Here is a 26200-nt window from a genome sequence, read left to right as displayed (position 1 = left end):
GCTATTCTGTGTTGAGCGGTTAACAAATAAATAGGTATTCCTATATGCTTAATTTAGATTTATTGGGATAGGGGGCAGCATTTTCACTTTTGGATGAATAGCGTGCCCAGAGTGAACTGCCTCCTACTCAGTCCCAGATGCTAATATATGCATATTATTAGTAGTATTGGATAGAAAACACTCTGAAGTCAAAACTGTTTGAATGATATCTGTGAGTATAACAGAACTCATATAGCAGGCAAAAACCTGAGAAAAAATCCAAACAGGAAGTGGGAAATCTGAGGTTTGTAGTTTTTGAACTCAGCCCCTATCGAATTCACAGTGGGATATGGGTTATGGTGCACTTCCTAAGGCTTCCACTAGATGTCAACCGTCTTTAGAACGTTGTTTCAGGCTTCTCATGTGAAGGGGCGCCGGATGGGAGCTGTTTGACTAAGGGGTATGCCTGCAGCCTCGTTCTCAGTCACGCACGTTCACATGAGAGGTATCTCTCGTTCCATTGCTTTTCTACAGACAATGGAATTCTCCGGTTGGAACATTATTTAACATTTATGATAAAAAACATCCTAAAGATTGATTCTATACTTAGTTTGACAAGTTTCTTCGACCTGTAATATAACTTTTTGAACTTTTCGTCCGACTGGACCTGAACGCGCTTTTGGACTTGTTTACCAAACGCCCTAACAAAAGAAGCTATTTTGACATAAATGGACATAAATGATGGACATTATCGAACAAAACAAACATTATTGTGGAACTGCGATTCCTGGGAGTGCATTCTGATGAAGATCATCAAAGGTAGGTGCTATTTCAGACTAATGTTGACGGTGCAACATGGCGGATATTTATTTTGGCTGGTTTGGGTTCTGAGCGCCGTTTTCAGATTATGCTTTTTCCGTAAAGTTTTTTTGAAATCTGACACAGCGGTTGCAGTTATAATGAGTATTTCTGTGAATTCATGTGGCTCTCTGCAAAATCATAGCCTGTTTTTGAACTACTGAACATAACACACCAATGTAAAATGAGATTTCTGGATATAAATATCACTTTATCGAACAAAACATACATGTATTGTGTAACATGAAGTCCCATGAGTGTCATCTGATGAAGATCAAAGGTTAGTGATTCATTTTATCTCGATTTGTGCTTTTTGTGACTCCTCTCTTTGGCGGGAAAAATGGCTGGGTTTTTCTGTGACTTGGTGGTGACCTAACATAATCGTTTGTGGAGCTTTCGCTGTAAAGCATTTTTGAAATCAGACACTGTGGCTGGATTAACGAGAATTTTATCTTTAAAATGGTGCCTAATACTTGTATGTTTGACAAATTTGATTTATGAGATTTCTGTTGATTTGTATTTGGCACCTTGCAATTTCCGCTAGCGGAACCCCAATCTTAGACAGGTTAATGTAACTTTAGTTGTTCTACAAACATTGGTCTATATGTTTAGATTTTTAATACATTGTAAGACTGGATGATGAGACTAATGATGATTTGAAAAAAGTCGCTTAAAGGGCATGAGCTCTGCTTTGTTTTTTTTGTGCAGGCTGTACACACTTCATTAGTCTCTCATTCACAATTTGACCGTTTTGGAGCAGTGGCTTCTTCCTTGCTGAGCGGCCTTTCAGGTTATGTCGATACAGGATTCGTTTTACTGTGGATATAGATACTTTTGTGCCTGTTTCCTCCAGCATCTTCACAATGTCCTTTGCTGTTGTTCTGGGATTGATTTGCACTTTTCGCACCAAAGTACGTTCATCTCTAGGAGACAGAATGCGTCTCCTTCCTGAGCGGTATGACGGCTACGTGGTCCCATGGTGTTTATACTTGGGTACTATTGTTTGTACAGATGAACATGGTATATTCAGGCGTTTGGAAATTGCTCCCAAGGATGAACCAGACTTGTGGAGGTATACCATTTTTTTCTGAGGTCTTGGCTGATTTCTTTTGATTTTCCCATGATGTCAAGCAAAAAGGCACTGAGTTTGAAGGTAGGCCTTGAAATCCATCCACAGGTACACCTCCAATTGACTCAAATGATTTCAATTAGCCTATCAGAAGCTACTAAAGCCATGACATAATTTTCTGGAATTCTCCAAGCTGTTTAAAGGCACAGTCAACTTAGTGTATGTAAACTTCTGACCTACTGGAATTGTGATACAGTGAATTATAAAAGTAGATGTCCTAACCGACTTGCAAAAACTATAGATTGTTTAACAAAAACAAGTTTTAATGACTCCAACATAAGTGTATGTAAACTTCCGACTTCAAATGTAACACGAGAGTATGTGTCTTGACTGAGGCAGCAGGAGATTGGGGATTCTTATGAAACCAGTTTTAAACATAGTTTGTGGCAAATTGAGTTATTTATGCATTTGCATAAATCTATCATTCTGAAGACTAAGATGTTAAGTCTTATTTTAAATACATGTATAATTATCGCCTGATTCTTGTTCATTTTTACCCCAAATTCTCATTACCGAAATGCGTCCGGATTAAATTCTTTGGTCACGTTATACAATTTAACTTTAAGTTAGAAAAACCTATTTGAAAAAAACACAGAATATGTTGTTGCAGTTGGTCCGTAAATCATACATTTTTTTATTCTAGTTGAAGTTTACATTAGTATTACATGTATTACGTAAAAATCAGTAATTAAATTGAGTTTTATTCACCCATCATGCATCATCTAGAGTAGTAGTTCTTAGATGACCAAAAGTTAAGTTAATGTATTCGCTTATATGCCTTCAGAATGAGGTTCTAATTCTCAACACCCCCATGTGTTGAGGGCTAAAATGACTAAAATGACTAAAAAGCAGAAAAGGCTAAAAAGCTCTATTTGGGAAAAAGTCAGAACCATTACATGGAGGCATGAATGCGCTTTAGTGATGTGGTCAATTGTTTGCTGACTCATACTATTATTTATTTATTCAGGGGAATAAGACCATGGTCCCATTCCCAAGGGACTCGACAGCCTTGGTTTCTCTAATGATTGCCTCGCCTGGTTCACCAACTACTTCTCTGATCGAGTTCAGTGTGTCAAATCGGAGGGTCTGTTGTCCGGACCTCTGGCAGTCTCTATGGGGGTGCCACAGGGTTCAATTCTTGGACCGACTCTCTTCTCTGTATACATCAATGATGTCGCTCTTGCTGCTGGTGAGTCTCTGATCCACCTCTACGCAGACGACACTATTCTGTATACTTCTGGCCCTTCTCTTGACACTGTGTTAACAACCCTCCAGGCGAGCTTCAATGCCATACAACTCTCCTTCCGTGGCCTCCAATTGCTCTTAAATACAAGTAAAACTAAATGCATGCTCTTCAACCGATCGCTGCCTGCACCTGCCCGCCTGTCCAGCATCACTACTCTGGACGGCTCTGACTTAGAATATGTGGACAACTACAAATACCTAGGTGTCTGGTTAGACTGTAAACTCTCCTTCCAGACTCACATCAAGCATCTCCAATCCAAAGTTAAATCTAGAATTGGCTTCCTATTCCGCAACAAAGCATCCTTCACTCATGCTGCCAAACATACCCTTGTAAAACTGACCATCCTACCAATCCTCGACTTCTGTGATGTCATTTACAAAATAGCCTCCAAAACCCTACTCAATAAAATGGATGCAGTCTATCACAGTGCCATCCGTTTTGTCACCAAAGCCCCATATACTACCCACCACTGCGACCTTTACGCTCTCGTTGGCTGGCCCTCGCTTCACACTCGTCGCCAAACCCACTGGCTCCAGGTCATCTACAAGACCCTGCTAGGTAAAGTCCTCCCTTATCTCAGCTCGCTGGTCACCATAGCAACGCCCACCCGTAGCACGCGCTCCAGCAGGTATATCTCTCTGGTCACCCCCAAAACCAATTCTTCCTTTGGCCGCCTCTCCTTCCAGTTCTCTGCTGCCAATGACTGGAACGAACTACAAAAATCTCTGAAACTGGAAACACTTATCTCCCTCACTAGCTTTAAGCACCAGCTGTCAGAGCAGCTCATAGATTACTGCACCTGTACATAGCCCATCTATAATTTAGCCCAAACAACTACCTCTTTACCTACTGTATTTATTTATTTTGCTCCTTTGCACCCCATTATTTCTATCTCTACTTTGCACCTTCATTCACTGCAAACCAACCATTCCAGTGTTATTCTTTACTTGCTATATTGTATTTACTTCGCCACCATGGCCTTTTTATATTTTTATTTATTTATATATATATTTTGTTTGCCTTCACCTCCCTTATCTCACCTCACTTGCTCATATTGTATATAGACTTATTTTTCACTGTATTATTGACTGTATGTTTGTTTTACTCCATGTGTAACTATGTGTTGTTGTATGTGTCGAACTGCTTTGCTTTATCTTGGCCAGGTCGCAATTGTAAATGAGAACGTGTTCTCAATTTGCCTACCTGGTTAAATAAAGGTGAAAAAAAAAAAAAAAAAAAAAAAGGGTGCCCTGATCACAACAATACAACAACCAATACAATGTTAAACAGCAGTCAACACAAAACACATTTTTTTTAAACTGTTATAGTCCTCAGCTACTACTATGGCTCCTTAATTAACACCCTAAACTGCCTAGGCGACACCACAACATCTAATTGTGATGAGTTCTGCAAATTGTTCCAGCAGTGAGGCTCATTAAAACTGAAAACAGATTTAGCTAATTCGGTGGAGACCCGAGGAACCTCAAGAGATAACCAACCCTGTGAACGGGTTTGGTAAGTTATGTTTTTATTCTTCAACGATGAAGTTAGGTAAGTCGGAAGCTTGTGTAGTAGAGCTTTGTAAACAAAAAGGGAATAGTGAAGTGATCAACGGGACTTTAATGAGGACCAGCCAACCTTTTGATACAGGATGCAATGATGAGTATTAAAACGGTCACCTATAATATAATTACATTTACATTACATTTAAGTCATTTAGCAGACGCTCTTATCCAGAGCGACTTACAAATTGGTGCATTCACCTTATGATATCCAGTGGAACAACCACTTTACAATAGTGCATCTAAATCTTTTAGGGGGGAGGGGGGTTAGAAGGATTACTTTATCCTATCCTAGGTATTCCTTAAAGAGGTGGGGTTTCAGGTGTCTCCGGAAGGTGGTGATTGACTCCGCTGACCTGGCGTCGTGAGGGAGTTTGTTCCACCATTGGGGTGCCAGAGCAGCGAACAGTTTTGACTGGGCTGAGCGGGAACTGTACTTCCTCAGAGGTAGGGAGGCGAGCAGGCCAGAGGTGGATGAACGCAGTGCCCTTGTTTGGGTGTAGGGCCTGATCAGAGCCTGAAGGTACGGAGGTGCCGTTCCCCTCACAGCTCCGTAGGCAAGCACCATGGTCTTGTAGCGGATGCGAGCTTCAACTGGAAGCCAGTGGAGAGAGCGGAGGAGCGGGGTGACGTGAGAGAACTTGGGAAAGTTGAACACCAGACGGGCTGCGGCGTTCTGGATGAGTTGTAGGGGTTTAATGGCACAGGCAGGGAGCCCAGCCAACAGCGAGTTGCAGTAATCCAGACGGGAGATGACAAGTGCCTGGATTAGGACCTGCGCCGCTTCCTGCGTGAGGCAGGGTCGTACTCTGCGAATGTTGTAGAGCATGAACCTACAGGAACGGGTCACCGCCTTGATGTTAGTTGAGAACGACAGGGTGTTGTCCAGGATCACGCCAAGGTTCTTAGCACTCTGGGAGGAGGACACAATGGAGTTGTCAACCGTGATGGCGAGATCATGGAACGGGCAGTCCTTCCCCGGGAGGAAGAGCAGCTCCGTCTTGCCGAGGTTCAGCTTGAGGTGGTGATCCGTCATCCACACTGATATGTCTGCCAGACATGCAGAGATGCGATTCACCACCTGGTTATCAGAGGGGGGAAAGGAGAAGATTAATTGTGTGTCGTCTGCATAGCAATGATAGGAGAGACCATGTGAGGATATGACAGAGCCAAGTGACTTGGTGTATAGCGAGAATAGGAGAGGGCCTAGAACAGAGCCCTGGGGGACACCAGTGGAGAGAGCACGTGGTGCGGAGACAGATTCTCGCCACGCCACCTGGTAGGAGCGACCTGTCAGGTAGGACGCAATCCAAGCGTGGGCCGCGCCGGAGATGCCCAGCTCAGAGAGGGTGGAGAGGAGGATCTGATGGTTCACAGTATCAAAGGCAGCCGATAGGTCTAGAAGGATGAGAGCAGAGGAGAGAGAGTTAGCTTTAGCAGTGCGGAGCACCTCCGTGACACAGAGAAGAGCAGTCTCAGTTGAATAATAATGATAATAATAATAATAATGGCTGTCTGCAGATTGAGCTAAGGGCCTCTCATTACCGAAACACACATTTCTCATTACTATGTTCTTTTTAGGTCAATTTCGGTAATGAGAGCCTTCATTTTGGTGATGATAATACGATAATTCTAATATATAGTCAATGGGTGTGCTGTGCTGGTAACTTTATTTAATTACTAAGAACACTTCTTAAACCTATTGTATAGATTTTTTGTAAAACGGTTATTTGATTAAGTAGGGTTTGTCATGAAATATGGGGTGTATAAACCCCATTTAACTTACTTCAAGCCACAAATCATTTGGGAGTAATAAATTGCACACTTTGATGATTTGTTGGGATACTGAATCTCTGATAGAGATCAGTACAGTTTTTAAATGGCAAACTATGCAACACTCATTACCGAAACATGCAGTCTCATCTCCGAAACCTGTTTATCATTACCGTAATGCACCAATATTTAAGAAATATTAAAAGAAAACGCATTTGAGCTTAATCTAGTAGTGTGACCTTTGTTCTTTATCCAAATATGTGTAGATAAATAAAATAAACAACATGTATACACAAGTGAATGTGACAAAAAAAATGTTTTAAAGGTTGTGTTATGGTAATGAGATAAATTATGAATAAATATTAATTAGTTTTTCTATTACATTTTAAATATTACATTTTTTACTCAGGCCTTTTCATTCGTGGCGTAATGTCAACAATTTATTTGTTCATTATGTTGTTGAAAATTGTTGCAGTAACGCTAATTTTTGCGTTGGTAGTTGAAGAAATTGGGTTAACATGTATAATATCTGATCAAAAAAACATAATAATAATTAAGAAATGGATAAGTACAAATCCTAATCTTAGTAAAATTTAGTAAAAAATGACACTTGAGAATTTTCGTGAGAATGACCCTGTCACGCCCTGATCTGTTTCACCTGTCTTTGTGATTGTCTCCACCCACCTCCAGGTGTTACCCATTTCCCTCATTAGTCCCTGGGTATTTATTCCAGTGTTCCCTGTTTATTTGTTGCCCGTCCGTCTTGTCTTGTCAAACAGCGTGTTTTTCCGTGCGCCTGCTTTCTCTTATCTATCTTTTGCTAGTCCTCCCGGTCTTGACCCTTGCCTGCCTTGACTCTGAACCTGCCTGCCTGACCATACTGCCTGCCCTGACCTTGAGCCTGCCTGCCACTCTGTACCTCCTGGACTCTGACCTTGTTATGATCTTTTGCCTGTCCACGACCATTCTCTTGCCTGCCCCTTGGATCATAATAAATATCAGAGACTCGAACCATCTGCTTCTCGTGTATGCATCTGGGTCTCGCCCTGTGCCCTTATAGACCCAGATGCACCTTTATAGTAAGTGTCTTTAGAGCATTGGGCCACTAACCGGAAGGTTGCTGGATCGAACCCCCAAGCTGACAACTTAAAATACTGTCCTTCTGCCCCTGAGCAAGGCAGTTAACCCACTGTCCCAGGGCACCGAAGACGTGGATGTCGATAAAGACAGCCCCCCGCACCTCTCTGATTCAGAGTGGTTGGGTTAAATGCGGAAGACACATCTCAGTTGAATACATTCAGTTGGACAACTGACGAGGTACCCCCTTCCCCTTTACAACCCCCCCTTCTCTTTCTAATGCCTTCCTCGCTCGCTCAGGGTAGCCATACAGGCCCCAAATTAGGGTCAATCTCAGAAACATTGCTCTGTTTTTCTCTCTCACTCTCTTGCTCCCTCTCTCTCTGCCAGGGTAGCCATATAGGCTCCAAATTAGGATCAATTAGAGACATTTGGTGTAGTAGAAACTTCCTTTTCCACTTTTTCTTTCAATCAGTTTGGTTGAATAACAACGTTAGGGATAAAATAATACACACAGACAGTGCTGTGGAGGGATTAGAGGTTTAGAGTTCCTAAATAACAGTTGCAATAGGAAAATAAATGAACACCCAACAATTAATCTCCCAACCAACCCCAGCATGCCAAAGTGTTACACAAGGCCCTGTCCATGATTTGGGCTATTTGAGTGTGATCCTGTAACCCAGGCTTTAAGCTCCCTGATGGGACTCCAAGGCCTTTAAATACCAAATGCATTCCTGTCTATTTGCACAAAATACTAGCCTACTTACCTGCTTGCAATGCAATACTTCAACCACTAGAAACTGTGCGTATGCATGGTCTGAAGTTTGCGGGAAGCTAAGCAAATTCTCTGTTCAAGTTCAGTTTTTATGAATGTCAACTCAACGTTTTTTTAAACGAGGCCTCTGATGCTGTCACCAGAGTCCTAGGGAAACAGATGAACAAGACAGTCAGTGTAAGCAACACTACTGAACTCAGTCACTCACTAGGCTGCTGAGACGAAGTCAAGCATTCAACACTAGGTACGCCCGTGCACTGAGACAGAATGGAATCTCTGGGCACAGGACTATAGAAAGAACTATCCTCCAGCAGGTAGGAGTAACACCAGAGGAAAGAGAATCAGTTTGACATGTAAGGTATGATATCCAACCCGCCCAAGGGTTTTACATCTTATCATAGGCTGGTCTGCACTTTCCGGTGTTTCCCTGTGAGGAGGTAGCAGCAAACTCAACATTTAGTTAGAAAAACTATCCTTAGCCAGTAGCCAGCTTGATGGCTGAACTACAGTAGAGTGAAGTTGCCTTCTCTCTCTAACACCTGCTCAGAAGAGAACAATAGCTACCGTAACTCCCCTGGTGTCTTAGAAGCATCTTGTCATATCGCAGAAATGCACGCACACACACACGCATGCACACGCACACACAGGCACACACACCTTATTGACCTTCTCTGTGTTAAACTGGCACCCTGGTTATTGTAATTCACACCTCAACCGTGTCCCTCAACTCTTTGTTAATATTACCATGCTGCTATCGTGAGGACCTGTTCTTATACAATAGTCACATCACCAGCAATCTCCATCGGGAACTGCAGTTACTGTAATATACGTGCTATTCATTGACCATTAGATTGAGCAGTGGGTATACAGGGGATGAGTATACATTCCGTATTCCCCTCAGCAGAATTATGCACAGAGACTGGACCACGCATGATTATTTGGCTTGTAATCTCAATAAACAATCTCAATGGAAGGCATTTCCCCAGCCCAGATAAATACACTATTCTGGACATTCGGGAGGTTCAGTGTGCCTGGTAATTAACATGTAACAGAAAGTAATAATAATGTAAATTGTACAGTACAATGTTGTTGCTGCATACTGTACAAAGAGAGGTTCAAATCACCAAGTAGATAAACCAGACATAGTCAACGGCTGTAGCTTGCATCTTTGATTTCTAGCTCTGGCTGGCAACAATTATAGATTATAACTTTGACATGGTATTTCGCTTTAACAGCAACTATGTTGTGCTTCATTAACAAAGGACAGGATGGTTACACTCCATTTGTAGTCCATTATTTCCTGGTACTTAGCCTACATCGTCAACATTACATGGTAACATAACAGTTCTCTAATAACTATTTGGTTTTGGTATTTTATTAGCATCCCCATTAGCTGTTGCAAAAGCAGCAGCTACTCTTCCTGGGGTCCACACAAAACATGAAACATAATACAGATTGACATAATACAGAACAGCAATAGACAATAACAGCTCAAGGACAGAACTACATACATTTATTTGTGGCTAATTTCAGTTCAGTGTTTTTCTGTGCGTGCGTAAAGAAATGCAGACTTACGTATGGGGGCGTGTCCAAACTGTCTGTGTTGACAACCACTGGAGGTGGGTTTGCCTGTAACAGAAAACAAAAATTAACTCAGTTTTGGTTTTCAAAATATTTAGTGAAAAAATACATTTTTTTTCACCTCGCGATTACCCTGGTAGTATGTTGCAAAACCTTCACACAGCAACAACAAAAAATAAATACATTTGGCGAAGCCCCCCCCCAAAAAATTTGTGAGACAAAATAATCACTTACTCTCCGCATGTTTTGGTAGAACATTTTGAAAGCATCGGCTAGAGATTATCACGGCAGAATGGGTCCATATGCGACATGACATGGTGTTCTGTTGTGCCGAACTCCTGAAGCTTGAAGCCTACAGCTATGGCGTCGACCCAAACACCCCCAACTACAGCCTTAATAACAGACAACTCCTCCTGGCGCTTCACTGGCCTGATCTCTCCTACAGGTCTGGAGGTAAAAACAACCACCCGAAGCTGAATATCTCTCCAGAAACACTCATCCTTCAAACCCAACCACCCCCACCAAAACAGAAGCCAAATGGGAGGGGTGTAAAAAAAAAAAAAAAAACAGTAACAGAAAAGAGGAGGGAAAAAAAGAAGAGAGTATGACCTGTGACATGGGTGACCAGGGTGCGGGTGGAGAGAAGGGTGGAGAGATGTCAGGAATGGTCTCAGCTGGTATAAGGATCACAGGGATTATGGGTACGGGGGGCGGGACCACCACATCTGGCTGCCAAACAATGGCAATGGAGGTCGAGGGTCAGGGTACAGCATATATAGACACACAGGCAGAATACACAACTACACACAACACATCACATGATGAAGGGCAAGAAGGGAGAGAGGAAGAGATGGAGAGAGAGAGATAGAAAGAGAGTGGGTGAGAGAGAGAGAGAGAGAGAGAGGAATCGAGAGATTGAATGAGTGGGTGAGTGAGAGAGAGAACAGGTGAGAGAAATTGAAAGAGAGAAATTGAGAGAGAGAGAGAAAATATGATAATGTTCTGAGTGATGATAATGTGGTAGTGAGGGAGGATTGTCTGGATTGTCTAGTGGCAGCTGCTGAGGGCTCAAATGTGTGCGTAGATTATGGAGAGGGGGATGAGAGGAGAAAATGGAGAGAGAGAAGAATGGGCCGAACCACCCATCATCAGAGAGGCTATCAAAGTGCATCCATTGATAAGATTTGGGGGATTTGGTGTGTTGTTCTGTGCGACCGAGGATTCAGTGAGTATTTACTACTGTGTTACTGACCGAGTACTAAGAACGATGTGAACATCCTTGCCTCTTCTGACCTCACCTTTTCCCAGTCTCCTCTCACTCACAAGGCAGGCAATACAATTGACCTCATCTTTTCTAGAGGCTGTTCTCCTACTAATCTCACTACAACCCCCTTCCAGGTCTCTGATCACTACTTTGTTTCCTTTTCCCTCTCCCTCTCCTCCAACCCTAGCCAATCAGCCCCTACCCAGATGGTCATGTGCGCTGTCACAATCTTTGTTCTCTCTCCCCCACTACTCTCTCCTCTTCTATCCATTCATCTCTCCCTTCTGCTAAATCATTCTCCCTCCTGTCTCCTGATTCTGCCTCTTCAACATTACTCTCCTCCCTTTCCGTATCCTATGACTCGCACTCTCCCCTTTCCTCCCGGCCGGGTCGTCCCTCCCCTCATGCTCCATGGCTGAATGACTCATTGCGAGCTTACAGAACAGGGCTGCGGGCAGCTTACCTTCTCTTCCTCTGTATCCAGTGCTAAAGCCACTTTGTGTCACTTTAAATTTCAAGCTTCTGCCTCCATTTCCCTAGTAAGATCCTCCCTCCTTAATCCTCCACCCCTCCCCCTCCCTCTCTGCGGACAACTTTGTCAACCACTTTGAGAAGAAGGCTGACTACATCCGCTCCTCATTCACTCAGCCTATTGAGTCCACTAGTCCCACTCACACAGACCTACCCTATGCCTTGAACTCTTTCTCCCCTCTCTTCAGATGAACAATTGACCACTCTAATGTCAACAACTACAGACTAGCATCCCATCATTATTGTATTTCCGAAATACTCAAGATAACTCTCTCGTTATCTTTCTCAGAACGATCTTCTTGACCCTAACCAGTCAGGCTTCAAGATGGGTCACTCAACCGAGACTGCTCTTCTCTGTGTCATGGAGGCTCTCCACACTGCCAAAGCTGACTCTCTCTCCTCTGTTCTCATATTCCTAGTTCTATCCACTGCCTTTGGCATCGTGAACCATCCGTTCCTGCCCCCACCCTCTCAGAGCTGGGTGTCTGAGGCTCTGAACACTCTTGGATTGCATCCTATCTGGCAGGATCTGTGTTTGCACCACGTGCTCTCACTACTGGTGTCCCTCAGGGCTCAATTCCAGTCCCTCTCCTCTTCTCTCTATACACCAAGTCATATACTTACATGGTCTCTATCATTGCTATGTGGATGTCACTTAACTACTCGTCACCTTCCTCCCTTCTGAAAGTCAGGTGGCGACACGCATCTCTGCATGCCTGTCAGACATCTCAGCTTTGATGTCGGCCCACCACCTCAAGCTCAACTCTGACAAAACAGAGCTGCTTTTCGTCCCGGGGAAGGCCTGCCCACTCCAAGACCTCTCCATAACAGTTGACAACTCCACGGTGTCCCCTTTACCAGAGTGCAAAGAACCTTGTCGTGACTAGGGCTGTTGCAAAGACCATATGACCGCCACACCGGCGGTCACAAGTCAGGAAGGCCGTCAAATTCTACATGACCATTTAGTCACGGTAATTAGGCTTCTGCAAGCTCTGATGCAGCTGATGGTAATTAGTAGCCTACCAAACTTGCTAACTGCCTGGTACTCAGCACTCCTCCATTCACTATTTAAGTGCATAGATGACTGTCATGAGCGTTGTATAAATAATCGGACCAAGACGGACCAATCGGACCAAGACGCTATGGGAGTCCCATAGGGTGGCGCACAATGGCCCAGCGCCGTCCATGTTTGGCTGGGGTAGGCCGTCATTGTAAATAAGAATTTGTTCTTAACTGAATTGCCTTGCCTAATCAAGGTGAAATATTTGTTTTTTTAAATGTGGTCAGCAATCAGTGCATTCCTCTCAAAGAATTCAGCATCTCTCTATTCTTTCCATATAAATGTCAGCATCAGTCCAAACAACATAGTCTGCATACAAGGCGGTGCATGTGTTCATCTGGCATTGAATGTAGCAGTAGTATGTGTGTGTGTGTGTGTGTGTGTGTGTGTGTGTGTGTGTGTGTGTGTGTGTGTGTGTGTGTGTGTGTGTGTGTGTGTGTGTGTGTGTGTGTGTGTGTGTGTGTGTGTGTGTGTTTTTTTTAAGGTAAGGATCCCATCATCTCCTGCTTCCAGACATTTCACTCCTCCATGCTCGTCTCCTGGTTCGACAGGATCTTCCCTCTGTCAGAAAGGACATTTGATTCCCGCACAGCTGATTCCACAGCAATCCCAACTGACAAGTCCAACTGGACTGGCACCAATTAAGGGTCGGCCTACTGCTTGTTGATGAATACACCCGACTTCATCATTTCTAAGTTCTCATGAGAGCAGGTCGTCATGCTCTGCTACTGAGCTTGTGCAAGTTTTTTATGGGAGAAACCCCATACAGTGGCTGCAGCGTTGAATTTGCTCACTTCGGGGTAGAAGGGCGCTAGAGGAAATAGAAATTCCCGACACTCGAAGGAGGAGGAGACGGTGCTATAGAGGACAGCGTGCGAGATACCTGAGGAGACTATGTTGGAGAGTGGATAAATCGCCTCTACCCCTCCGTTAAATTGGCGAACGTGCAATCACTGGATGACTTCCGTTTGAGACTATCCTATCGATCTGAAGAACTGTAATATCCTATCTTTCTCAGACGTGCATTGGTGTCGTGGCTGAACAAGGACATGGTAAACATAAATCTAGCGGGATTTTCTATATAATCGGCAGGACAGAACGGTGGCATTGTGTAAGCTCCGGGGAGGGGGTGTGTGCCTCTTTGTCAACAACAACTGATGCGCGATATGTAATATTAAGGAAGCCTCAAGGTTCTGCTCACCTTAGTTAGAATACCTTGTGATAAGCTGTAGATCATATCATTTACCAAGAGAGTTTTCATCTATATTTCTCGTAGCTGTCTATTTACCACCAAAAACCGATGCTGGCACTAAGACCGCACTCAACAAGCTGTAGAGGGCTATCAGCAAACAAGAAAATGCTCACCTAGAGGCAGCGCTCCTAATGGCCGGTGATTTTAATGCAGGAAAACTGAAATCTGTTTAACCTCATTTCTACCAGCATGTCAAGTGTGCAACTAGAGGTGGAAAAAAACTCTAGATTAACTTTACTCCACACACAGAGATGCATACATAGCTCTCCCTCGGCCTCCATTTGTCAAATCTGACCATAACTCTATCATTCTGCTCACAAGCAAAAACTCAAACAGGAAGTACCAGATCAATACAGAAGTGGTCCGATGAAGCAGATGCTAAGCTACAGGACTGTTTTACTAGCACAGACTGGAACATTGTGGAATTTACCACATCAGACACCGGCTTCATTAATAAGTGCATCGATAGACCCTTTCCTCAGTACTTTGTTGAAGCACCTTTGGCAGCGACTACACCCTTGAGTCTTCTTGACTATGACGCTACAGGCTTGCCACACCTGTATTTGTGGAGTTTCTCATTATGGGGTATTGTGTGTAGATTTCGGAGGATTTCTTTGTATTTAATCCATTTTAGAATAAAGCTGTAACGTAACAAAATGTGGAAAAAGTCGAGGGGTATGAATACTTTCCGACGGCAATGTATGTCAAATACACTTACCCCAGCTGCCAAGATATGGATCCCATTTCGGATTGTCACCCTCACTTGTCTCACCCATCCAGAAATTAAAAAAATGGTATGCCTGTAAGTTAACAATGTTACAGTAGCTAACAAATGGATACAAATCCACATTTTGGGACCATTCCGTTTTAGCTATGTTGTACGGATCTGTACGTTTTCGAATATCACTCTTTTTTCTGGATCAGAGAGATTTGAAACATATTTTTTCCATCATCGCAAACGGGCTGTGCTATTCTTCCACCAGTAAGACTCTGGTATTCCAACATGGCCCCTTGTGTAGTTTCTAGGCGATTTCAGACACAACTGCAACCCCTCTATATGAGACACATGGCCGTTCCATCCACAGAGCTAACACGTGCTCCTCTCCAACCTCAAAATGTAAATCAAACTCATTGACAGTTTTCCCCAGTGGACCGAATGTTAATCTGATCTGCCAGTTGGCTCCATTGACAAAAGTGACCGTGCTTTAGCTATAACCCAGCATGACGGTGGTATATAATGATGATGAGTGGAGCTTAGTGGTGTACTGAACGCACACACACACTAGCACTCACTTCCATCATCATGAAGTGCTTTGAGAGACTAGTCAAGGACCATATCACCTCCACCCTACCTGACACCCTAGACCCACTCCAATTTGCTTTCCGGAACCAATAGGTCCACAGACGACGCAATCGCAATCACACTGCCCTAACCCATCTGGACAAGAGGAATACCTATGTAAGAATGCTGTTCATTGACTACAGCTCAGCATTTAACACCATAGTACCCTCCAAACTCGTCATTAAGCTCGAGACCCTGGGTCTCGACCCCGCCCTGTGCAACTGGGTTCTGGACTTCGTGACAGGCCGCCCCCAGGTGGTGAGGGTAGGAAACAACATCTCCACCCAGCTGATCCTCAACACTGGGGCCCCACAAGGGTGTGTTCTCAGCCTTCTCCTGTACTCCCTGTTCACCCATGACTGCGTGGCCATGCACGCCTCCAACTCAATCATCAAGTTTGCAGACAACACTACAGTGGTGGGCTTGATTACCAACAACGACGAGACGGCCTACAGGGAGGAGGTGAGGGCCCTCTGAGTGTGAGGTTATTTTCCTGACACCACACTCCATGTCAACAAAACAAAGGAGATGATCGTGCACTTCAGGAAACAGCAGATGGAGCATCCCCCTATCTACATCGACGGGACAGTAGTGGAGAAGGTGTAAAGTTTTGAGTTCCTCGGCATACACATCACGGACAAACTGAAATGGTCCACCCACACAGACAGCGTGGTGAAGAAGGCGCAGCAGCGCCTCTTCAATCTCAGGAGGCTGAAGAAATTTGGCTTGTCACCAAAAACACTCAAACGTTTACAGATGCACAATCGAGAGCATCCTGTCGATTTATAAGAACCGTAAGGCTCTCCAGAGGGTAGTGAGGTCTGCACAACGCATCACCGGGGGCAAACTACCTGCCCTCCAGGACACCTACACCCCCGATGTCACAGGAAGGCCAAAAAGGTCATCAAGGACAACAACCACCCGAGCCACTGCCTGTTCACCCCGCTATCATCCAGAAGGCGAGGTCAGTACAGGTGCATCAAAGCTGGGACCGAGAGACTGAAAAACAGCTTCTATCTCAAGGCCATCAGACTGTTAAACAGCCATCACTAGCATTGAGTGACTGCTGCCAACAGACTCAATCTCTAGCCACTTTAATAATAAAAAATTGGATGCAATAAATGTATCACTAGCCACTTTAAACAATGCCATTTTATATAATGTTTACATACCCTACATCACTAATCTCATGTGTATATAGTGTACTCTATACCATCTACTGCATCTTGCCTATGCCGTTCCGCCATCGCTCATCCATATATTTTTATGAATATATTCTTATTCATTCCTTTACACTTGTGTGTATAAGGTAGTTGTTGTGAAATTGTTAGATTCCTTGTTAGATATTACTGCACGGTCGGAACTAGAAGCACAAGCATTTCGCTACACTCGCATTAACATCTGCTAACCATGTGTATGTGACAAATGACATTTGATTTGTAGACAGACAGACACACACAAACACATATGCACAGTACACACACACACATCACATACGCACACACACATAGCATTACTCTTTTACTATTGCTCAGCAGATTCCTAATGCTGAGAGCCCAGGGCCCCCTGAGAGAAAGGGGGGGAGACACTTTAAACACAACATCCAAAACAAGTTGAACTGAACTTCACATTTAAGTGCCTTGTACGAGAACACAAACCTAGCTGATGGTCCATTAATCTCCATTATTAACTTCCATTTAAGATCTGGTTTACAGACTGGAAGGACTTCAGTAACGCTTAAACTGGGATAGACAGAGGTTGCCCCTGATACTGACACACACACCCCCTGCCCTCCACCCACTCTAGATATGTAATTGAAGGAAACTTCTAGCTCAAGTGATACACTGAGTATACAAAACATTTGATAAAATAGACTAACCAGGTGACTCCAGGTGAAAGCTATGATCCCTTATTGATGCCACTTGGTAAATCCATTTCAGTCAATGTAGATGAAGGGGAGGAGACAGGTCAAAGAAGGTTTTTAAGCCTTGAGACAATTGAGACATGGATTGTGTATGTGTGCCATTCAGAGGGCGAATGGGCAAGACATAAAATGTAAGTGCCTATGAACGAGGTATAGTAGTAGGTGCCATGCACACCGGTTTGGGTCAAGAACTGCAACGCTGCTGGGTTTTTCCCCCTCGACAGTTTCCGATGTGTATCAAGAATGGTTCACCACCCAAAGGACACCCAACAAACTTAACACAACTGTGGAAAGCATTGGAGTCAACGTGGGCCATCATCCCTGTGGAGTGCTTTCGGTACCTTGTAGAGTCCTTGCCCCGGCGAATTGAGGCTGATCTGAGGAGAAACTCAATATTAGGAAGGTGTTCCTAATGTTTGGTATACTCCGTGTATAGCAACACCTCATAGTTTATATGCAGCGGTGATGCATCACTCTCATATTGTGGTTAATGAGTGGTCCTGCATGGCTCGGTTGGTAGAGCATGGTGCTTGCAACTCCAGAATTGTGGGTTTGATTCCCAGAACCACTCATACGTAAAGATGTTGCAAGCGTGACTCAAGCCGTATTTATAATGTGACGTATTTCAGTACGTTGTCTTGCCACGCTACTGAACGGACAAGTTTAGTGTTTGTAACGCAAGATGGAGGAGAGCATGTCTCTCGTCAGAGATCGCACTTATTTTTCTGTATTATTTTGCCTATCTTAATATTATATTTTTATGGGCCAGTCTGAGATATGGCTATTTCTTTGCAACTCTGTCTAGAAGGCCAGCATCCCAGAGTCGCCTCTTCACTGTTGACGTTGAGACTGGTGTTTTGCGGGTACTATTTAATGCAGCTGCCAGTTGAGGACTTGTGAGGAGTCTGTTTCTCAAACTAGACACTAATGTACTTGTCCTCTTGCTCAGTTGTGCACCGGGACCTCCCTTTACTCTTCCTATTCTGGTTAGAGCCAGTTTGCGCTGTTCTGTGAAGGGAGTAGTACACAGCATTGTATGAGATCTTCCGTTTCTTGGCAATTTCTCGTATAGAATAGCCTTCATTTCTCTGAACAAGAATAGACTGCCGAGTTTCAGAAGAAAGTTCTTTGTTTCTGGCCATGTTGAGCCTGTAATCGAACCAACAAATGCTGATGCTCCAGATACTCAACTAGTCTAGAGAATGACAAAAGGGTTTTCCTATGATCAATTAGCCTGTTAAAATTATAAACTTGGATTAGCTAACACAGCTTTTCATTGGAACAGGAGTGATGGTTGCTGATAATGGGCCTCTGTACGCCTATGTAGATATTCCATAAAAAATCTGCCATTTCCAGCTACGATAGTCATTTTCAACATTAACAATGTTTGCACTGTATTTCTGATCAATTTGATGTTATTTTAATGGACAAAAAATGTGCTTTTCTTTCAAAAACAAGGACGTTTCTAAGTAACCCCAAACTTCCGAACGGTAGTGTACCTACAGGGCTTCTACCACCTTGGTCCCCTGTGCACACACACATACCTGGGGTGGTTTCTCCAGTGACAGTGTGGCCCATGGGGTGTCATCGGTCCACCAGCCACTCTGCCTGTGTGTGGCCCGGACCTTGGCCTTGCTCTTGGTAGGACTCTTCCTTACGCTGTCCCTCAGGTTGGTGAACTTGACCCGGCTCTTAGACATGTAGGCGGGCAGCGTGCAGGAGCTATAGTTTCTCTGGGGGCTCTGTAGGGGGAGCGGTTGCAAGAGCAGCGGGTGGAGTTTCAAAGGAGGGGTGTTGGGTGTCTGCTCCATCTGGTGAGGATGATTGTGGTAGTGGTGATGATGATGCTGCTGGCGCTGTAGCTGCTGCTGTTGTTGTTGTAGTTGATGGTGGTGTATCTGTTGTTGTTGGTCGTGTTGTAATGCCTGCTGTTGGAGCTGCTGGTGGTGATGAATCTGTGGCTGTTGTTGGTGCTGTAGCTGAAACTGTAGCTGTTGGGGGTGTTGAATCTGCATCTGTGGTTGCTGGAGCTGCTGTTGGAGCTGGATCTGCTGTTGTTGGTGGTGTTGTTGCGGTCTGTGGATCAGACCCAGCTGGCTCTGGGTCTGCTGGAGCCTCTGTTGGGTGTGTTGAACCCGGGGCTGGTTCTGGTTCCCCAGGGCCTGGTTCCCAGGCAACCTACCCTGCCCGGAGACCACCTTTCCTGGGCTGAGACTGCAACCCTCAGGGCTTCCGCAGCAGTACTCGTGATTATGGTAGTAGGTGGTCATGGCTGGGGCTTAGACGAAGGTCCAAGGTAGGTCCAAGAAAAGATGTAGCAATGGTAGAGAGATTGGAGATGAGGAGTAGGTACAGTAGAAAGCCTGGTATTCCTCTTCGGTCTCATGTAGCAGGCTAGCTAGCGGTGTATAGCGTGCTACCAGTGAGAGAGACCACAGCACAGCAGCACAACAGAGATATCCAGTCTCCAGTCTTATCCTCTGGCTACAGCACAGATATATCCAGTCTCCAGTCTTATCTTCTGGCTACAGCCCCCTCTCTCCACTCTCTCTCTCTCTTTCTCTTCTGCACTGCTTCCCTCTCAGATCGTTCAGCATCTCTGCCTCTCCATCTCTCTATCGCTTTCCCTCTCCCTCGCTCACCAATTAATGAGATCCAGTGGGCACTGCACATGACAGCACACAGGCATGAATAATCAATGTTGAGCCGGGACTGTGATACGGGGATCAGGGCTCGTCGGTGGACAGTGGCTGACCCTCCATGCTCCCTACAATGGGAGGAGGAGTGTGATAGTTACCTGTCAAACTCACATCTACATTCACAGGCTTTTGTTTCTCTTTTCATGAAAGCATTAGCAGTGTTTCCCCTATATTAATTTTGAAGCAGTGGAGACTGTGCTATTGGCCACACCCACCCCCCCACCCCCCTACAAAAAATTATAAAATAGAAAACGCTGACTAGTGAACGCTTCTAAAGTACGGGAAGTTTAACAGTGTGTGTGTGTGTGTGTGTGTGTGTGCGCATTTGGATGTGTGTGAAGAAGAGCCCACAGTTTCTCCAGTGTGTCTGTCCTCCTGACGTCCATCCTTAGAGAGAGGATTATTTAGCCTGATACAATAGTGTTTAACAGGATGGAAGGCAACAGGTGACCAGTCATGACCAGCTGTGGGTCTATTCTGTATGACGACACAGAGACAACACGCTACAGCAGGCGCTAAGAGCACAGAAGTGTGTCATGATGGATGTGGGACTGTACATACTGTACAGAGAATGAACCTCTAAGACAACTCTAGAGTTATTCCTGACATACACTCTGTACTAATTCTGCTACATATCTCTAAAGGATACACCATTAGATATAGAGATACATTAGACACATGATGTGGTACATTTCCTCAATGTGCGTTTAATATTTGTAAATCACAAGCATCTATGGGACAAACAATACCTCGGGTCATATGACCAAAGCAAAGACATATATGCTTAGTATTTCATGTTTATTAAAATGATATATAGCACTGTGCCTTTCTAGCAGTCATATACTAAAACTCTACAGTGCCTTGCAAATGTATTCATCCCCCTTGGTGTTTTTCCTATTTTGTTGCATTACAACCTGTAATTTAAATGAATATTTCTTTGGAGTTCATGTAATGGACATGCACAAAATATTCCAAATTGGTGAAGTGAAATTTAAAAAACAAAATTCTAAAAAATAAAACACTAAAAGGTTATGCGTGCATATGTATTCACCCCCTTTGCTTTGAAGCCCCTAAATAAGATCTGGTGCAACCAATTACCTTCAGAAGTCACATAATTAGTTAGATTGCACACAGGTGGACTTGATTTAAGTGTCACATGATCTCAGTATATATACACACCTGTTCTGAAAGGCCCCAGAGTCTGCAACACCACCAAGCAAGCTGCACCATGAAGACCAAGGAGCGTGCCAAACAGGTCAGGGACATAGTTATGGAGAGGTACAGATCAGGGCTGAGTTATAAAAAAATATCTGAAATTTTGAACATCCCACGGAGCACCATTAAGTCCATTATTAATAAATGGAAAGAATATGGCACCACAACAAACCTGCCAAGAGAGGGCCGCCCACCAAAACTCACGGACCAGGCAAGGAGGGCATTAATCAGAGAGGCATCAAAGAGACCAAAGATGACCCTGAAGGAGCTGCAAAGCTCCACAGCGGAGATTTGTGTATCTGTCCATAGGACCACTTTAAGCTGTACACTCCACAGAGCTGGGCTTTACAGAAGAGTGGCCAGAAAAAAGCCATTGCTTAAAGAAAAGAATAAGCAAACACGTTTGGTGTTCGCCAAAAAGCATGTGGGAGAGTCCCCAAGCATATGGAAGAAGGTACTCTGGTCAGTTGAGACAAAAATGTAGCTTTTTGTCCATCAAGGAAAACGCTATGTCTGGCACAAACCATAGAATACCATCCCCACAGTGAAGTATGGTGGTGGCAGCATCATGGTGGTGGCAGCATCATGCTGTGGGGATGTTTTTCATCGGCAGGGACTGGGAAACTGGTCAGAATTTAAGGAATGATGGATGGCGCTAAATACAGGGAAATTCTTGAGGGAAACCTGTTTGTCTTCCAGAGATTTGAGACTGGGATGGAGGTTCACCTTCCAGCAGGACAATGACCCTAAGCATACTGCTAAAGCAACACTCGAGTGGTTTAAGGGGAAACATTTCAATGTCTTGGAATGGCTTAGTCAAATCCCAGACCTCAATCCAATTGAGAATCTGTGGTATGACTTAGAGTGCTGTACACCAGTGGAACCCATCCAACTTGAAGGAGCTGGAGCTGTTTTGCCTTGAAGAATGGGTAACAATCCCAGTGGCTAGATGTGCCAAGCTTATGGAGACATACCCCAAGAGACTTGCAGCTGCAATTGCTGCAAAAGGTGGCTCTACAAAGTATTGACTTTGGGGGGGGGGTGAATAGTTATGCACGCTGAAGTTAGTTTTTTCGTGTTATTTCTTGTTTGTTTCACAATAAAACATATTTTGCATCTTCAAAGTGGTAGGCATGTTGTGTAAATCAAATGATACAAACCCTCCAAAAAATTGCAACAAAATTCCAAGGGGGTGAATACTTTTGCAAGCCACTATAGGGCTCCAAGGTAGGTAGCATTAATGTGTGTCATGGCTAGCCCTCACCAGAGAAATTTGAACTGTTCACTTGTTCCATTGTAAAGCACAGAGAGACACATAGACAGGCTAGTACATGAGAATCTTTATAAAGAGCCGACACTAGTGCTGAGGGCACTGAGAAAGAAAGAAAGAAATGAGAACTGTAACCCAGAGTAAGAAAGAATAAGACAGACAGATGAGAGTGAGTGAAACAGAGAGACAAAGGGGAAATCAGGGTAAGAGATAAGGGGAAGAGCAAGAGGTCTCTACTGTACGTTAAGTACTAACCCTATAGGCAATTTTATTCTGCCAGTTAAAGTGGCTACGAAGAATATGTTAGCATCTCACCGCTAAAAACACCACTCTGACAAAGGACAGCCCTAAAAGACCAGTAATTGCATTAAAAAGAAAGAGAGGGGGGGGGGGGGGAAGAGAAAGAAATGGACAAAGTGTGTCAGATATACTGGAAGTAGTGTACAGGAACCCTTCAAATACAATGACTGAAAAAAACATCTTCATGTGAATCTGTGTAAAATGTGTAACTATTAACCTAACACAAAGGCACGGCAAGCGAGGGAGAGATACACTTACTACAGGAATGGGTAATAACAAATAATGGACTGCATTCACACAGCATTTTCACCCAAGGTCTCAAAGCACCTTGTAAAGTATGGGGATAACCCAACCCAACCCAACCACACCCGCTGGATGGTTTCTGTAGCACTTTATGTGACGTCATGTACAGGGGGCTGTATGGTTTAGGGGTTTCAAACTTTCATGCACTGTGAACCATCTGAGGCCTTTCAGACTGTCTTGTGACCAACCCAATATTACTGCTCACATTGTAGCATTACGCTGTATGTTCTGGGGCTCTCTCTTTGGGAACCACTGTAGTAATGGCTCGCCCATTAGCAGTCACTGGAGAAAGCATGCCAAGACTAAACACCAGGGGGCTCTTCAGGCCCACAAGGACCGGCACTTACACTAGCCTATAAGGATAAAGCTTCTCATAGACACTGATCTAAGATCAGCTTCGTGCTTCCCCTGCCGAATGGTTAGGATTAAGATTCAGAAAGGGGAAACTAATCCTAGATCTGTGCCTACAGGCAACTTCTACAAAGTGCGGCCACAGGGCGGCAGGTCGCCTAATGGTTAGAGCGTTGGGCCAGTAACCACAAGGTTGCAAGATCGAATCCTGAGAAGCTGAGAAGGTAAAAATCTGTTGTTCTGCCCCTGAACAAGGCAGTTAACCCACTATTCATAGGCTGTCATTGTAAATAAGAATTTGTTCTTAACTGACTTTGATAGATCCAGGAGAATCTCCACATCATCTGAAGAGCTTTCGTATACATCACTTACTCCAGTCCCATTGCAGTGACTGGCTGGGAGAAGTGATATTGTAACTTTATCGAGAGCCAACAGTAACTCAATTCTGCTCAGGGTTCTAGGTGTGCAGAGTAGGATTATGCTGGCACAGTAAATCTAATATATCCAGTGTACAGTAAACTGGAGGCAACGGTATCTAGGCCTGCCTAGGTAAGGGCAAAGGTACTCTCATTTGGGCATGAGACAGTTCTCTGAGAGTAAGGCAATGCCTTGGTGGAAATAACTTGGCACTGAGAATTCAAGGAGATTATATGGGAAAGCGAGAGAGCGTGTGTATGTGGTGCGTGTGGGAGAGTTGATGTGCGAGGTAGAGTGAGTCTCCGTCCCACACAGTGAGCGTGACGCAGTGATAACACAACCACAAACTGTCCGATCTGCACTGACCCTCCCTCCCTTTTTCATTGTTGTTGATATTTTCACTGCACTGTCAAGAGGAGAGCTCGCAAGTAAACAATGTACCGTTTACACCCCGCTGTATACTGTGAATATGACGAATAAACCTTGATTTGATTGGAGCCAAGACTAACAAAATAACACAACAACAGTTGGCACTTCTGTGTGTGTGTGTCTGCATCTGTCTGAATTCGTGTTTGTCTAAGTGTGTGATGTGTCTAAGCATGTGTGTGTGTGTGTGTGTGTGTGTGTCCATCATACAGAGCAGATGGCTGCTAGGGAGAAGGGAGAGCAGAGGAGGGTTATTATTTGATTGAGGTGAGCTGCCTTCTGGTGTTGGATACAGCATCACTGCCTAGCCATCGAAACTGCACCACCATGTGTATGTGTGTGTAAACACGTGTGCCCAACACGCACCAGCACAACCCTCAGCTAGCGGAGTCAAAATAAATAAACAAACAATACAACACTTGCTTCGTTTGACAATCACCATGGCAACGCAGCGATGGCAATATACAAAGCCGGCACATTGGAGGAGAGACGAGGACCAGAGAGGCCTTCTTGTCTGATGATGGTTGCAATGTAAGGTTATGTGTGGTCTCTGGGGGCTAGCGCTACTCTGATACGTCAAAGACTAAAACCATAGAGGATTACACAGACAAATTGGCCAATTGAGAGAGGAGGGAGAGAGAGAGAGAGAAAGGAGGTCTGTGAGTGACATAGGTTGGAACAAAAATTCTGAACAGAACCACCCTTTTTTCCAGGTTTATGTTGTTCCTTTCTGTTCCTTTTGTAACCTGTGAAATCCACAGTTACATTTAGCTCATTCAATTACTTCACAAATTAGTGCAGATAGAGCAGGCAAGCTAGTTTTTACATGCGTGATGGACAGACAAGTGTGGCCTATGGCGCAAGATGCGACTGACATTTTGCGAGTGGGGAGAGAGATAGAGAGGGTTGAGGAGGAGGCTTGAAGCACTGGGCATCTTGTTATGACATGCATTATCTGAATTAGGTCCACAGAATTATACCTAGGAGGACTGGCTTCTATGGAGGAACATTTAATATCCTTTGAGCTAGCTAGCTAACAAGCTTAACCATTCTTCTCTAGCTAACTTGACTGAGTCAGGACTTTGCACAGGAGCTTTGTTGCATTTTTTTGTGGGACTAGAAAAATGCCTGGAACGTAAAATAATGTTATTAAGCAGTTCCCATGCTTTTAAAAAGAACGTTTCTGTTTCGGAACAGTATGGATCATTTTCGTTCCAGGTTCCGTTTCTGTTCCCTGAACCGGTTCGAACCACTGGATCCTTGAATATGAAACTGAGTGATAGAGTGATAAAGAGCTGCTGTAACCAGAGCAGGCGAGGAGAGGAGGTGCTGTCATTGGAGCTTAATGGACGCGTTGCTGAAAGGAGCTCACAAAGACTAAGCCTTTACTCTTTTAAAACTACAAATGACTTATAAATTAGCTGCCACCATTCACAGGGCCTCTGGAAATACACTAGCTCTGACAGTGGAGAGATATGGTGACGAACAGTAGCTAGAGATGCTAACGCTTATACACAGAATGACCTACCTATTCCCTCAGGTAGGCTACACACTACATCCATCGCCTGAGATAGATACAGGGGAGTAAAGGGGATTCCTTCTGGGATAGAGAGAGAGAGGAGACAGTTTCACTAGAATAAACTACTTAAAGGATCCCTATATCCCTAATATTCAAGGCCCTTCCATGTTTGGGGAAGGATCCACCAAAGCAATCCCCCTGTGTTTTCCCTCCGTTTTACATGATAGTCTGTTAAGAAACACTCTGTAGTTTGTGTATAAGTTTCCTCCCCAGAGATGTTCATGTCCTCACACATTATTACAGTGCCCAACCATGATACAGAGAGACATTTACCTCTGCTTTTTCCC

General features: G+C 44.2%; 1 protein-coding gene across 6 annotated transcripts in view; it reads right to left on the bottom strand.

Moving 5' to 3' along the window:
- Positions 1-26200, bottom strand: part of LOC129855654 (discs large homolog 1-like protein) — a 203074-nt gene that overhangs the window by 108579 nt on the left and 68295 nt on the right. For 3 of the 6 annotated variants that reach the window (XM_055923540.1, XM_055923541.1, XM_055923542.1), the window contains one exon: positions 9975-10028. In XM_055923540.1, the coding sequence (XP_055779515.1) occupies positions 9975-10028 (54 nt within the window). Of the gene's footprint in view, positions 1-9974; positions 10029-10214; positions 10414-18897; positions 20059-26200 lie in introns of those variants that run through there. The other 3 variants (XM_055923538.1, XM_055923539.1, XM_055923543.1) reach the window with 3 other exon arrangements.

Source organism: Salvelinus fontinalis, chromosome 5 (genome assembly GCF_029448725.1).
Source record: "Salvelinus fontinalis isolate EN_2023a chromosome 5, ASM2944872v1, whole genome shotgun sequence".
In the NCBI taxonomy this organism is placed as follows: domain Eukaryota; kingdom Metazoa; phylum Chordata; class Actinopteri; order Salmoniformes; family Salmonidae; genus Salvelinus; species Salvelinus fontinalis.
This window is presented reverse-complemented; position numbering and strand designations above follow the sequence as displayed.